This window comes from Andrographis paniculata, unplaced genomic scaffold (genome assembly GCF_009805555.1).
Source record: "Andrographis paniculata isolate CXL003 unplaced genomic scaffold, ASM980555v1 Contig51END, whole genome shotgun sequence".
NCBI classification, from domain to species: Eukaryota; Viridiplantae; Streptophyta; class Magnoliopsida; order Lamiales; family Acanthaceae; genus Andrographis; species Andrographis paniculata.
In genome coordinates, this window is record NW_026137586.1 from 3,674,169 (window position 1) to 3,689,697 (window position 15,529).

Below are 15,529 nucleotides of genomic sequence, written 5' to 3' on the forward strand. Positions count from 1 at the left end.
CTCTCCCATTGGCTTTGCATTTCGTCCAAATCTTGATTGGTACGTGCTTGCATGTCTGTTATGGCTTGATATTCACGGTCAACAATGGTACGCAATCTTGAAAAGACTTTTCGTTGATTGGAAAATATATTATCCCAACCAAGATCTGGAAGTATGGTTGCTGCGTGATTTTCAATCATTTCCATGTGATGATGGAGGTCAGGAATGCGGCCAAGGATGTCACGAAGAGGTTCATACCCCTCAATGATTTTTTCCATTAGGCGGATGACGCGATGAATGGTTCTTCTACCTCGTTGGGAGAATCGGAATTTGAAGTCTAGTTGCTTGAGTATATGTAACAAGTCTTCTGCATGGCCTCCAATAGGGTGATTACCTACAAAGAAGGGTTGAAGAACACCTTCCCAATTGCTTGATGGAACATGAGGTCGGTCATTCGCCATGTTTGTTAACACTTCAAGTGTTTTGGTTTTCAAAATATGCCTTGGAATGTGTTTCTTAAAATGTGAGAAATAGTGTTCTTTTAAGGAAGGAGTTGGTTTCGGTTCCTACAAAGTTGGAAATTGAAAGGTGATCCTTGTTTTGTGAGAAGAAAGAAAAATGTATTACTAAGTCAAATATTGTTACAGAGGAGGAAGTGTTACAAAAGTGCCCCTAGGGCAGTTTTTATATGTGTCCATTTGACTTCATCCCTGGATAGCCTTCTAGTATTAGCAGCCGTCTGATATCTCCTGATGAATTGGGATCGAGCTTGGGTTTTCAGCTCTTGATCCAATTCGGCCTCGTTCTTTGTAGACTTCTCAAGCAGACGCTGCTCATTGGTAATTTGATTATCCAGGATAGACTGTTCTTTCCTTAGCTCCCGCAATTCTGCCTCCTTTTTGTGAATGGATTCATCAACTTGAGCCTTCGTGCTAAGGAGACCGCCCAGCCTTCCAGTAGTTTGCTGAAGGGATTCTCGGGTTTTAGCCAAAGAATTCTCCAGTGTTGTTTGATCGAAGACAGGCTGGGGGGTTTCGGCTGACAGGAGTCCAATAACTAACACTTCAGTCTTGAGCTCCGTAAGTCTTTCCATTAGCCGATGCAGAATGGGGACGGCTGGCGATTCCGTCGGAGTGTAAAAAAGAAGGCCACCAACCGTCTGAATGAGTTTGTCCAATAAGTCGGATCTTAATTCTGAAAGGGGATGGTTAATGGCCTCAGTGAATATAGTTTGGGCCTCCGCTGGAACCGGAACAGTCAATAGGATAGCTAAGTCCGAAGGCCCCTGCAAGTCTTACAGTTTCAATAAGTATTCCAAGGGAGGTGCAAAATTATTCAGATAAGATATGTGTCACCTCTGGGCGAACTGCTGTCAGTGAAGGGGGCAACAATGAGGTCGGTCGAGTAGGGCGGACAGCTGGTATAACAGCAGCCGACTCGTCGGCTGCTGCGAATGGTCACTGAGGTGCCGACCTGGGTCCCTATGAAAAGTAGTATAGAAAACAGTTAGTGTTTTCCGAAAGAAACATTGTGGCATGAATTGGTTTAATCTTACCAAATTCACAGAAGTCTCCGAATCGGACGAAGACACTTCTTCTATTTCTGGAGGTTGGGCTGCCACAGGTGGTTCTTCTGCCTGCCACTCGATTGCTGGAGGTAGCACCGCTGCTGGCTGAGCGGCTGCAGGTTGGGCAGCTGCGTCTATGGCCACTGCAGCAGGTATCTCAAGAGCAATTGGGATAGCCGCAGCTGTGGCACTTTCGGTTTCCAGCGCGGCTGCATCCGATTGGATTATTTCGGGATCAGCAGCAGCAGGGATGTCGTCTTGAGGGTCAGCTTCGGCAAGGGCAGCTGGTTCTTCCTTCGAAATGGATGAGTCTGATGCCATGTATGGCGGTCGACCCATCTGGGAAGTAGTCCCCTCGCTGTCTGAAGAGACCCCTGCTGCTGATGCGATTGGTGAAGGTGTCTGTAAAAAAATTATGGAAATGTTGTTGTTGAACACACCAAGGTTTATCATTGGAATCCTAAGTATTGCTGATAAGAGGACTTACTGGTTCTATAGGCAGTTCTGGTAAGGATTGCCTCCTGGTCGGGTGCCTGGCCCGACCGCTCCTCGGTGCAGGAGGAAGAGTTTGCCTCCTTGTCGGGTCCTCCGCCTGACTGCTCATTGGCAAATTGCGAAGTGGAGTAGGGGTTTGGAGAGGAAATGCCTCAGTCTGGACTAAAAGTTGGTCGGCTGGGGCTGGCGTCGTTTGTGTGGTCGGTGTTACCAAGGTCGGTTCTGGTAAATGAAATAAGTGAAATCGAAATAAGTGAAATCAAAGTTAAGATATAGTGAGTTGGTTCACGGTTTTCAGAAAAATTACCTATTCGGGGTCGGGTCCTTGCTGACGTCCTAGTAGTTCCAAGGTCCGCCGGAGCTTGCTGGTCGGCCCCAGAGGTCGGGGGTGTTTGCAGCTGGGAAGCTTTCCTTTTCCGCATTGGAATGCTAGATCCGATTCCCGGGGCGGCTGTTTGTTGCTGAGTGCTAGTATGTCTAGCCGCCCCTAGAACCAATCCTTGGGGGGGAAGGAGTATGTTCAGCAACCGATCCTCATCAGGGGAAATCAGGGGCCATACAACCGACCACCATTCATTGAATGCATCTACAGTCTCAGGGTTGGAGCGGAAAGGAATATAAGAATTGGAAACTATATACGTGGTGAGCTGGGAGATATAAGAAGGGATTGAATTAGGTAGGACTCGTCGGTCAGGACTTTGAAAAATTATATGAGGACAAGCGACGGGTCCAGGGATACCTTGGCAACAGCCGAACTGGCGCGCCATGAATTGAGGTTCATAATTAAAGGTGCAAAAAGTTTTTTGTCCTTTTTTATCAAGTTTTTTGCTGCTAAAAAGAGACCTGGGTTTGAGGGCAACGTCCCAGGCAAAAGGATAGGTGGGATGAGGACAAGGCTCAGGAGTCGGAAGAGGATTTGGTGCCGGAAAGGGCCAAAAATGGTCGGGAGCATAACCCGCATATTTTTTATACATAGAAAATCGAGAGTTACTGCGGGTATCCGTTACAATTGTGGTTATTATTGGATCGAAAGATTGGAGTTTACTGCGTCCTGAGCAGAGTCGGTTGAGGGCTAATCCCAAATGTTTTTCGGATATTGGCATAGTGGGCGGAGATCCTAAGTTGAACGCGTTGGGGAAGTAAAGGCGGAACCAAAGTTCTAAAAACCAAAAAGGACCCGATGCGGCAGTGTCTAATTTTCTATTATCATTATCTGTTAAACGAAGGCTAACTTTAGTAAGTCCTTCAAACAGATTGGCTAAAAACAAAGTGCCAAGGGAAAAGAACCGACCAGACGCGATATGAATGGCTAGGTCGAGATGAGAAGGAAGAACGCATTTAGAAGGGGAGACAATGACGTACCTACAAAGCCAAAAAAGAATAAAGGCAGTATGCTCCCGGTCGGTCACGGGGGTCCCTGGAGCCCCTTGCTGGTCGGTTGCGAACTTTGTCCAGCCCCATTCCTTCACGCCTTGTAAAGACCACCCTGGATGGTCTTCTGGTGGCTCCTGCCCATCTAGGGCTCCCATCACAGGGTCTTCACCCACGACTGGGAGATGCGCGATCATCGCCACATCCATGAGAGTCGGACCAAAGGGGCCCGACGGTAGAAGAAAAGTCCCATTTTCCGCATTCCAGAAGGCAGACATGGCTAGGAGCACCTTCTCGTGCAGATTGATCGGCATGGTGGACAATAGTATTGCTTGGTCGATTTTTTGAGATCGCCATTGGGTCTGGAAGTGTTCTGCTACCCGTCGATACCAAGAGCGGTAAGGATCTTTTGGGTCTGTGAGATGGGTTTTGATGCTGTCTCGAATGCGAACTGCTTGGTAGTTAGGGTTGTTGATAGCCAAGGAATTTCGGGATTCCAAAACTTCCCTCATCCGGTTTGAGTCTTCAGGAGTCGTGCAGTATGGGCGGATCGTCGGAGTTAGTACTTTCGAGGCTGAAAACGGGCCCTCTGGGAGGGTTCCGTCGAAGGGAAGGGCAGGAATGTATCGATTCGCCATGGTTAGAGTGGTTAAATTGTGATTCACAAAGGATCGTATTGCAGAGAAGGAAGTTAATCAGGAGTGTTGCAGTAACTGGTGCAGTTGCTAAGGAAATTTTTCAGAGGATGGTGATTTATGAACTTCCAAACATCGATTGATAAATGGCGTTTGAAAGTCCCTCGGCGGCGGGCAAGTTGTTATGTATGAAATTTAGAATTAGGTTAAAAAGCCCAAGGTAAAAGAAAAATGGGCCTGACATTAGAGTTGGTTGAACTGGCTCAAGGAAAATAGGTTTATTTCTAAGGACGGAAAGACCTCAGGTCGGAAGGTCTTCAGGTCGGTAGGTCCTCAAGACGGAAAGTCCTCAGGACGGAAGGACCTCAGGTCGGTAGGTCCTCAGGACGGAAAGACCTCAGGTCGGAAGGTCTTCAGGTCGGGAGGTCCTCAAGACGGAAAGTCCTCAGGACGGAAGGACCTTAGGTCGGTAGGTCCTCAAGACGGAAAGACCTCAGTTCGGAAGGTCTTCAGGTCGGGAGGTCCTCAAGACGGAAGGTCATCAGGACGGGAAGTCCGCAGGTCGGGAGGCCCTCAGGACGGGAAGTCCGCAGGTCGGGAGGCCCTCAAGACGGAAAGTCATCAGGACGGGAAGTCCGCAGGTCGGGAGGCCCTCAGGACGGGAAGTCCGCAGGTCGGGAAGTTCTCAGGTCGGGACTCTGCGGCAGGGCCAACAAGTCCGATGGTTTGCAAGTCGGGAGGATTGGCAGTTGGACCAATACGGTTGTAGATTGGCAGTCGGGCCTAAAGGGCGGAAGGTATGTGGTCGGCTCAAAGAGTGAAATATAGGGATAATTTTGGTCTGCTGAGGACACGTGTCAGCAGGAGAAGGGTTGGAAGACGGTTGGGAAGGAGACGTTGTAACCGTTCGGGTGACGGTTTTCAGTACGGTTTCCCAGAGAATATTTAAGGGTTTGGATAATCATTTGGCAGGGTATCTTCAATCAACTTCAACAAAGCAAAGTCAGATTTGGGGATCACCACTTTAAATTTCAGTCTTTTATTTTCCAGTTTATTTTCTGTATTCTACAGTGTTTAGAGATCCCTAATCTCAGGCACTCATCTATCAAATTCGAAGATATTTCTCTATTTTCGAATTTTACTTTTTATTGTTGAAAAATTACATCAACAATTATATTTTATCACATTACTCATATAAAAGAAATATACATGCACTTTTTCCCCTGCATCACACGATTCTTAATTAATTATCAAATGTTGCACTATATTAGACGAATGGAGTATAATATTATGAATAGAATTTTATTATAATTATCTTTCCATTGGTTGAGAAATAAAAGTTGAAACATATTTGGTTAAACGTTTAATGTTTATTGTTTTTATTTTGATTTTTTGTGTTTTGAAATTTAGTATATTCCTCCGTCCCATAATAATGATATCATTTTTTATTTTTATCCGTCTCAAAATAAGGGTATCATTTTCTAATTTAGTAATTATACTAGCTACCTAACATAATTAATACCCTTACAACTTTCAATATATAAATGTAATTACTTTTATATTAATAAGGACATTTTTGTCATTTTCACTATAAACTAATATAATATTAATATTAAAAAATTTATGTGAAAAAAACAAATGGTTACCGATTTTATGCGACCAATGTAGTATATATATAATTTTTAAATTATTTTATCAACAATAAATCAACACGAGTAATTAAACAACAAATAATCAATTAATAGATAATAATGTAAATAAAACTAGCACAAAAACCATTTTGCAATCATAGAACTTTTAATTTAAACAATATTTTACATGAAAAATATTCAATTTTTTTCCTAAAGTTTTTTTTTTTTTTTTTTTTTTTAACTCCAATCCATACAAGTAATAGAATGGAAAAAAAAGTTCAAAGTAAAAGATTGTCCGATCAGTGTGAGAGGGAACTCGTAATCATGCTTTGTTTTTATTTTTGAGGAAATAGATAAAATTTAAATTACACTATTAACTAATTTTTTTCTCCTAAAATGTAAAATCAAATAGTTATTTTTTATTTTACAGAATAATAAAAATAAAATTTTAAATTCGAATAATTATTTAATACTTATAATATAAATAGATATTAATGTAACATTTATAAAATTAATTGATTGTATAATTAAAAAAATATATATCTATCTAATTTGGTGTGTGTTTCTTGGAAAAAGGATTCAGAATATTAATTTGGGTTTTATTGAATTTGAATTCTAATCTACATTTGAAATATTGCATTATTATTATTATTATTATTATTATTATTATTATTATTATTATTATTATGTTTTTTTTTTTGGTTTGTAAGTTTGATTTTGATTTTATAGTTATAATGAATATTGATTTAATAGATTAGCTAATAAATGAATTGATAAGATAAATTTAATTTTGTTATTTATTATTATTTTATGATATAATAATAACTACTATGCTACCCGTATGTTGTACAATTTTGTATAAAATTTTTAAATTATACTATAATTTAAATAATTTACTATAATAACACTATATATTTAAGAAAGATATAAATATTCTCCAACTAATCAACTATTAATATAAAATTGTTATGACAAATTTTGTCATGACATTTAGAGGAAGTTAGTAGTATAAATATATAAGTAGGCTACATGAAAAGTTAAACACATTTACATACTAATGATTTATCAATGAACATGAAATTGTTATACACGCACAAGCTTTGAATGCAATGGTGTGGATGCAATTAAAATAAAATACATATATAAAATTGTTAAAATTGGGCTTTCACCTCTTGGCCTGTACTAAGTTCAGGTTATGGGCTTGGTTCAACTTATGCTTGTGGCTAAACCTCATACATATATATATATATATACACACCTAGTTCTTAATATAAAATTCACCTTCTATCATCTCCGCCATCACTTACTCTCTCATTCACCTCCGTTCACTGTGCACATTACCACTGCCTACACCATCATCCATACAGATCCATTCACATACAGAGCACAACATTACCACCGTTCTCACCATCATCCATACAAATCTATTCACACACAGAGCACTACATCACTGTGGTTGTTAGAATCACTTCATTCCGCCTACTCCTCTTTCGCTCTCAAATCGATCTCCGCATTGATTAATTTTTCACTTCACCTTACTGATTTCTATCACTAACATACTATTTTAGTTTTTCTTTGTCTCTTCTCTCTTCCACAGACACTTGATTTGATTTGCTGAGTATTGGCTTTTTTTAACTAGTGTCCGAGGTTCAGAAAGGAAGGCAAAAGAATCTTGTGATTAACAGTTCTACAGTTATATTGGTTTGGTTGTATTCATCTTTTCTAATTATGAAGTGATTCAATGGGATTATGTTGATGTTAAAGTGTTCCTGTGTGAACATTGTGCATTTTCTTAGTTGATTCATGTGTAGAGAAATTTACTCTATTAGATCCCTTGTGATCAAGGTCTGTAATGTTTGAATCTTGTCTTCTCGTTCACAAGTACATTTGATAATGAATATCACTTGAAGTGTAGGCTTTCCGCACTCCCTACTTTAGATCTGTCTATTTGTGCTTTTTTGATTTCGTAACATGGTATCTGAGCAGGTTCAACATCCTCTTTGTTTGTAGGTGGATATCCTTGATTTAGCTTGTTGTTTGTGGTGAGCATAAGGTGTAGTGTGAGTTTTCTTCTGTTACTTTGTTCTCAATGGGTGAAATGTCATTCCGGTATCTGGTATGACAAATAATCCGTTTCTAGTTACAAGTTTATATGATCCGTTGTACCTTCATCATTCGGATTATGCCAACACTTCTTTAATCTCTTGCGTTTAATTGGTTGTGAGAATTTTGTTATTTGGAACAGAGCCATGACCATTGCTCTAACATGTAAAAATAAACTAAAATTTGTTGAAGGTAATGTTCATATGCCCTTTGATCGTGAACTCATTGAAAAATGGAACCTGTGTAATGTTGTGATAATGTCTTGTTTATTGAACTCCGTTGATAAATCAATCTACAGAACACTTGTTGTCTATGAAACAACATCTGATATGTGGAAAGACATTAAGAGTACGTATGGAGAAAATATCGGAGCTAGTATATATGCTGTTTTGAAACAAATAGCGATCTGTAGGCAAGGGAGTGATACTGTAAATACCTAATACACCAATCTGAAACAACTGTGGGACCATGCAACATCCATTAAAACTGTAGATCGGTGTGTATGTAGCGCTAAGACGTCTTTGGATAAATATGAACAAACTCAACAAATTAGTCCAGTTTCTTATGGGTCTAAATGATAAGTTTTCTGTTGTTAGGAGTACAATTCTCACTATGAGTCTCCCTCCATCAGTCAAAGAAGCTTATAATTTAGTAAGTCAAGAGGAATCTCACAAAATTATTTGTAGTGAGAATGTTGCTTCAAAAAACAGTGGTGTGTTTGCTGTTAAAAGGCCAATAAAGACTAATGCAAAAAATCCAAATCTTAAATATTCACACTGTGGTAGAACATGTCACTTGGTTTAAAGATGTTACCAATTGATAGGTTATCCAAAAAAAAAAAAAAAAGAATTTTAAAATAAACAAAACTCCTTCTGTTTTTGCTAATAGTATCTATGCTCAACGTGAAAATAATAAACCTTCAAGGTCTTCCAAAAATGTCTCTCTAACTCCTGATGTTTATGATGAACTGATTAGGTTGTTGCATAAGAAGAAGGGTATTGGCTCTCCCAGTCTCAACATGGCAGGTATGTCCTCTACTTATCTATGTAACCTGGTTATATGTAGTGATTGGGTAGTTGATTCTAGAGCTACAGATCATATTGTAGCTGATAGAACTTTTCTTTGTGATGTTAAAACTATTGAAAGTGGTCCCATACATGTTACTCTTCCTACTGGAAAATCTGCTACTGTGGTTGAATAGGAAAAAATGCACTTACGTGACACAATTGTCTCAGAAGATGTTTTAGTTATCCCCGAGTTCAATTTAAACTTCATCTCCGTCAGTAGGCTTACTTCTCTAGGGACATAAATTTAAAAATGCTTGTGTAATTCAAAGTGTATCAGATGGAAGTGTGTTAGGGATAGCTAAACATGTAGGAGGACCGACAGATATGACAGTCCTCAGTCTAATTGTGGGAAGCATTTATGCTCTAATGCTGGAGTAGGTTACAGATTGTCTTGTGGCATTTTCGTCTAGGACATTCGTCTCACGAGGTGTCAAATCTTCTTAAGGGAGACCTTGGTCTGTTTGACATGTCAGTCTCAGTTTATAACATTTGCTATTTGATAAAACAAACTAGAACTTCCTAGCTTGTTCATGGTGATGTTTGGGGGCCGTATCATGTCAAAACCAGAGATGGTTTCAAGTCCTTCTTTACATTTGTAGATGACTTTTCTCGTGCTACTTGGGTTTTCTTGTTAAGAAATAAGTCCGAAGTGTTGTCTGTCTGAAAGAGTTTTTTGTTTTAATTAAAAATCAATTTGATAAAAGTATGAAGTGTTTAAATATTTTTAAAAACATATTGGACTATGAAAAATAATATAAATTTAGTTAAATATATAATTCAAATAATAATTAATTTTAAAATTATTTACTTTTTATTTTATATAAATATAATATTATTTCTTTTATAAGAGGATATAAAATTTAAAATTAAAATTTCATAGATGAAATTCAAAAGTAACAGGAGTACCTATTACCAAAAAAATCCCTTATTCTAAATCCTAACCTTTTTTTTTAACCAAACATAAATTTCATAGAATTTTAAAATTCAAGTATTATTAAAATTCAAATATTATGAATTCCACTAAATCCTTGTGGGATTACTGTTAATATTCAAGTATTATTAAAATTCAAATATTATGAATTCCACTAAATCCTTGTGGGATTACTGTTAATATTGAGTTTGTAATTGAACTTACTGTTAATATATATATACTCCCTCCGTCCCAAACACACTGCAACATTTTCTTTTTTGTTTATACAAACTCACCGCAACATTTCCAAATTTAGAAATAATTAATAATAATTATATACATATATTAATATACATTTCAATTTATCTCATCACATCACTCAAATAAAAAAAAATAAATAATCATTTCTCTCTCCAATCACATCACTTAATATCCAAATTATCTCATATTACCATACTTCATACTCACTCCCCACCTAAATTCCCGTGCCAAACACAAATGTTGCACGGTATTTGGGACGAAGAGAGTATTACATTAAAGTGCTACCAACACATATAATAATAGACAAAACTCCACAAAATTAATGTGATTTCATAATATTGGGCTAAATTTTTGTACTTTCAAAATTGCAACGTCAAAACTGCAAATGAATTTTTAAACAAAAAACTACAAATATAATCATTTTTCTTATATTTCAAATATCAACAACATTAAATAAGTACATCAAAAAGAGTTACACTCACTTTATGAAACTATAAGAAGTCTAACATAATTTTAGAACTACCAAAAATTTGACATAATTTCTTGAAACGACATATGAATTTAGAACAATATTGTCTATATAATATGATTATTATTAAGTCATGTGTCCGTCAATAGATAGCTTTGGCCAAACAAATAATAATAATAATAATGTACAGGACAACGAACAAACATTAATTAGTACAAGCATGTATTTATTTTAGCATCAACCAGCCCAGCCAGCCTTTGTTCAACTCATGAAACTCGGAACTCACTCCAAAGTTAAAAGTAGTAAAGCAGCAGCTTGCATAAGTATAAGCATGAGCATGAGCATTCATGTAAAGGGTAAAGGTTGAAGGAAAGGTCACCTCTTGAGTGGCTTGTAAAGGACAACGGTAACGTACTTAGACTGGAAGCGGTGAGTCAGGCCGAGGGCTACCACAGATTGGGATGCCCATCCCTTCTCCATGAATATGTGGTTCAGCACCACATGCTGTGGCTTTCTACAAGTAGTAGAAGAAGAACTACAACACGTCGCTTCTTCTGAGCCCGGAACAACAGTTGACGACAATGATGATGATGATGATGATGATGATGATTGCAGTTGAGGGGGAACCAACATTGGGTCCTTGCCGAATTCTTCATCTCCAGGGAATACTTGACTATAGCTGGACTCTGGTGATGGGGGAGCCTCGAACTCTGCGACACTCTCCAGGTTTTCGGGAACATAGTCCTGTAGATTCAATTCAATTGAATTGACAGAGATGCTTATATTAATTAGGTGTCAATAAATTAAAGAAGATAATGCATATATATTATATAGAATTCACCATGGCTCTGCTCCAACTGTTGCCAGAACATTGAGATTTGAATCTGTTTAATTTTAAGATGATTCCTAGCCTAAGAGCTTTATTTGTTTATTTATTGACACCATGTAATACTGTATAAATTACACACATTACTGTACAAGCCTTTTGCAGTACCAAAATATACATGATAATGGATGTTACAAAATAGAGTAAAATATCCAACTACGTCTAGGCATTATTTACACTACACATACATTATTGATTTGTGACAGACTTTTATTACCAATTTCAAATAATATTGACATGAAAGCCACAAAACTCTGAGAAATCACCTTCAAGTTGCTGTAGCTTCTCCAACTTATGTAAGAATATCAGAATTTTCATGTTCAATTTCTTCATATAACCTCCAAGCATAATAGCAAGCAATCACACAATGCAGCCATATTAAATAAATATGATGAGCAACTTATACTAGTTAGTATTCGAGAGAACGTTGGGGCTCAATTTTTTTTCCAGCAATCCCATGCTCCTCAAGAAAAATACATTATTCTTTTTCACAAAACATCCCATCAAACAAACTGTCATGCAAACAAAAAACACAAACACACCCTTACATTCTATAAAACTGATTCAATAGGTGATGTTGTTAAGAATGAAGATCTATAGGGGCGAGTAAGTGTGTAAGAGTGCACAATTTGAAAGAATCAAGACCTTTATTATTTCTATCTTAACATCATCATTTTATGAATACTAAAATAAGACATTCTAAACAATTATACGTATGGCATATTTAGGTTAGCCTTTTTCTAGTTAGGTATTAATGTGTTATTTTATCAAATAAAATATAGCATATAATTACCTCAAGAACAGCCTTTGTTAATATATTAAAGTCACGTACAATAAAAGTATTGACTTACATGGACATCAAGAAGGTTGTAAACGTTGCCTGAATCATCGGTCTCATTTGGAAGATCTGGAATACATTTCACTTCACCATCCACAATAAATTTGTAACGGAATATGCCTGATGGCAAGACCAAAAGAATGGAATGATCCTTGCCCGATCTTTGGAGTGTTTTTCTGCATGCAAAAACAGATTATGTATTGAAAATTAAGTGAGTCTGTTTCTGTTTTGGAGTATTTTGAGATGTTTTGAATTTCCAAAAATGTAGATGGAAAATAGACTTTAGATAGTGATGTCTAAATGGAAATAAGTATTCAAAGTGATGTTTTTATGGGGAAAAATATTTTACTATATATTGTATATTGCTTCTTGTGAAAACACAAGAAGCAAGGCATCTGAACAAAACTTTTGCTGGATAGATATTAATATATGGTTCATAATTGATAATAGTGAGACAATGAGTAAATACAACTGGATTGGTATACTCACCTTGTCCTCCAGTTGTCCCAAGATCCTTCCACAGCCACATTGCTACCACCAAGGCTCCATGTTATTATGGTTGGTATACCTTGTTCATGGGGGAGATCAACAGCCCTATGAGACTCATTCTGCTGAAATGAAGTTAAAGAAGGACCATCGTTTCTGTGTAAAGGAACTGCTGGGGCCTGCAGTGAGAAGCAAAATATCATGCACATTATAAGAAAGAGAGCAAAAATCAAGAAGGTAGCTTCTTTGAGTAAAAAAAAAAAAAAAAATTAACATGCAGATGTAGAACACATCTCTGTCTAAGCTTCCATCATTCCATGTGTAACAATTTTAGGATAGTAAACATAAAAATAGACAGAAAATAATGCCAAACACAAGAATCTTCAAAATGAGATTTAGTTAAGTGAGAGTGATACATCAATTCTTATCAGTTATAACATTAAAATGATTATTTCTACTAGCAATTTGAAAGATATATGATGAAGCAACAATGATAGTTTCTGAAGGAGCCTTTGCCTTGTGTCATCCCAAAACAATCGATGGAATGATAAACTGAAGTGGTTTAGTTTATGATGGTGCAATCATTACCCTATAAGATGCACTTCAAAATTGTTGTATGAAGGATTATTTTTTAGATGGGCTCATCACCAGAACACAAGAATTGTGAGAATTTCATACTCCCATTCATCACGAGGCATGATACAAGCAGACACATACGCAAATTATCAAAAGAATACTAAGGGATTGATGTTGAACTAATATGACCTTAGATAATTACCAGACGAGTATGTGATCCGCAACATTGTTTGGCAAATCAATGGCCTCAACTTCTTTACTAAATAATATAAATAATGAAAATAGAACAGGATGATTACATTAAAGGAAGTAGATTTTGAGTTATATCATGACTGAAAAGGGTTAATACATTCATATACATGGACCTTAAGTGGTTGTGTGAGGTTTTGGACAACAGATAAAAGGATGCAATAGAGGAAGGAGACTTTATATGTATATTAATAAGAATGTTATCCTAGTTAGAAGAGAAACATGCCCTTGATTCACCTACAATCAACATACACAAGAAAGATCAATCATTCTAAAGCCAGTACCAATATGTAAACTAGTCCAAGAAGCAAAAAGTTGAACAGTTTTCAAGTTGTCTAGATAGTAAGTGCTGGAAAGTGTACGAATGCGTTAATCCCTCCCTTAGAGACTGGGATTCCATCCATCAAATTACTACTTTGCAAAAGTGTTGGATCCTCTATGGAAATAGCACTAAAAACAAACAACTGCTTACGATAGGATGATCGTTGACAAATAGTAATCAATAGGGCACATGTTATGATATGTGATTGATCTGTTCTAGCAAGCTACAGTGATTCCATAATCGTCATTCAAATGCCATGTCTCGTAAGGCAATGTCTTAAAAGATATTTATTCATCTTTGCCTCACACACACAACATTTGTTTCGCACTATGTAGAATGAATGCTATATGGATGTTGATTTCATAGCTGGTTGGATCTCGATACTCAACTGGAAGTTTTTAGTTAGTTAGAGATCAGAAACCTAAAAATAGATATATAAAGTACCTCCCTCAAAATTTAATCTCTATATACATTTTCACCCACAAACAACTCCAAAATAGAACTACTTCAGATACCAAACAAAACCTCACATTGCAAATATTGCAGATCAGATTAGGGCCAACCATAGAAAGCAACAGCAGTTACCAAATCTTCAAACAGCAAATTCTCGGCCATCAACCAATCAATAACAGCACCAATAGTAGAGCAGAGCACTCAAATATGATTGCCCATATCACCCTAGCAAGCTCACCCAATCATGATCCACAGGACAAATGCGCGCACACAACAAATTACCTGAGGGGAAAACAAGACAGGAGCTCGAGACTGCCGGTGGTCATGCGGTGGAGAGCTCACCATCAAATCAGAAGACCCCACGCGCTCCGTATCCACGTGATTTGAGCCTCCCAATACCTCGCCCCCGCCACCGCCATTTCCAGTGTCTCCTTCTCTGCCATTGGCATTTCCCATACCTACCAACACTGACGCTAAAAGTTTATGCAAATCTGGAGAAACGCGTCCAGAAGACTGAATCTGTAGGCGATCGCCGGAGGCAGTTGCACAGAGAGGTCGAAGACGAGGGATTGAATCGGAAGTGACGAGGACGACGAGCGGATATATACGAGTACGTGGAATGATCTGCACCGTTGATTCAGGATAAGGACTATTTTTCAAACGAAATCGTGAGCGTCAAATTTAGACAAGCCTGTTTACTTTGACTCGCTTGCGGCGGTTGCGTGTCACGTCGCCCATTTCCTCTTTGTAAAATGTATACGGCTAGGTGTAAATTGTTGAGATGCCCCTAAACTTTGGGTAATTCGAAAACTAGCTCTAATGGGAGATGATTAAATGCTGAGATTACAATAAATGCATAAAAACTCATTATCATAATTTATATTATTAAATAATATAATTAATATAATTATATAAACTCAAGTCTTAACTATCAGTCAGCATGGGTGTTGATATTAAATATTCAGCAGTCAATTCATGCCGAGCTTCGATACTAATAGTTAACTAATAATTAATTTGTTTGGTTTTGGTTTAAAATTGATTTAAAATATAGTGTTAGATTTGAATTTTTCTATTTAAATAATATTTTATTATAATATTTTTATTAAAAAAATAGTATATTCTTATTGGAAACGATGTCAAATAAATAATATTATTTTAATTTAAAATGATAAATGAAAAAATTCAAAGACTAAAAAATCGACTAAAATTTTCTTAGAATTTAATCAAATTA

The 15,529-nt window shown here is 37.2% G+C and overlaps 2 protein-coding genes across 2 annotated transcripts; both read right to left on the reverse strand.

Annotated features, from left to right (window-relative positions):
• Positions 1 to 591: 591 nt before the first annotated feature.
• LOC127253819 (uncharacterized) lies at positions 592 to 2,291 on the reverse strand. Its single transcript, XM_051278593.1, has 2 exons — positions 2,034 to 2,291; positions 592 to 1,948 (listed from the first exon to the last, which is right to left on the reverse strand). The coding sequence occupies exons 1-2, from the start codon at positions 2,148 to 2,150 to the stop codon at positions 1,352 to 1,354; spliced, it is 714 nt and encodes a 237-aa protein (XP_051134550.1). The 5' UTR covers positions 2,151 to 2,291; the 3' UTR covers positions 592 to 1,351.
• An 8,351-nt stretch (positions 2,292 to 10,642) lies between these two features.
• On the reverse strand, positions 10,643 to 14,905 carry LOC127253778 (SNF1-related protein kinase regulatory subunit beta-1). Its single transcript, XM_051278544.1, has 4 exons — positions 14,581 to 14,905; positions 12,702 to 12,877; positions 12,226 to 12,388; positions 10,643 to 11,232 (listed from the first exon to the last, which is right to left on the reverse strand). The coding sequence occupies exons 1-4, from the start codon at positions 14,752 to 14,754 to the stop codon at positions 10,864 to 10,866; spliced, it is 882 nt and encodes a 293-aa protein (XP_051134501.1). The 5' UTR covers positions 14,755 to 14,905; the 3' UTR covers positions 10,643 to 10,863.
• Between the last annotated feature and the right edge of the window lie 624 nt (positions 14,906 to 15,529).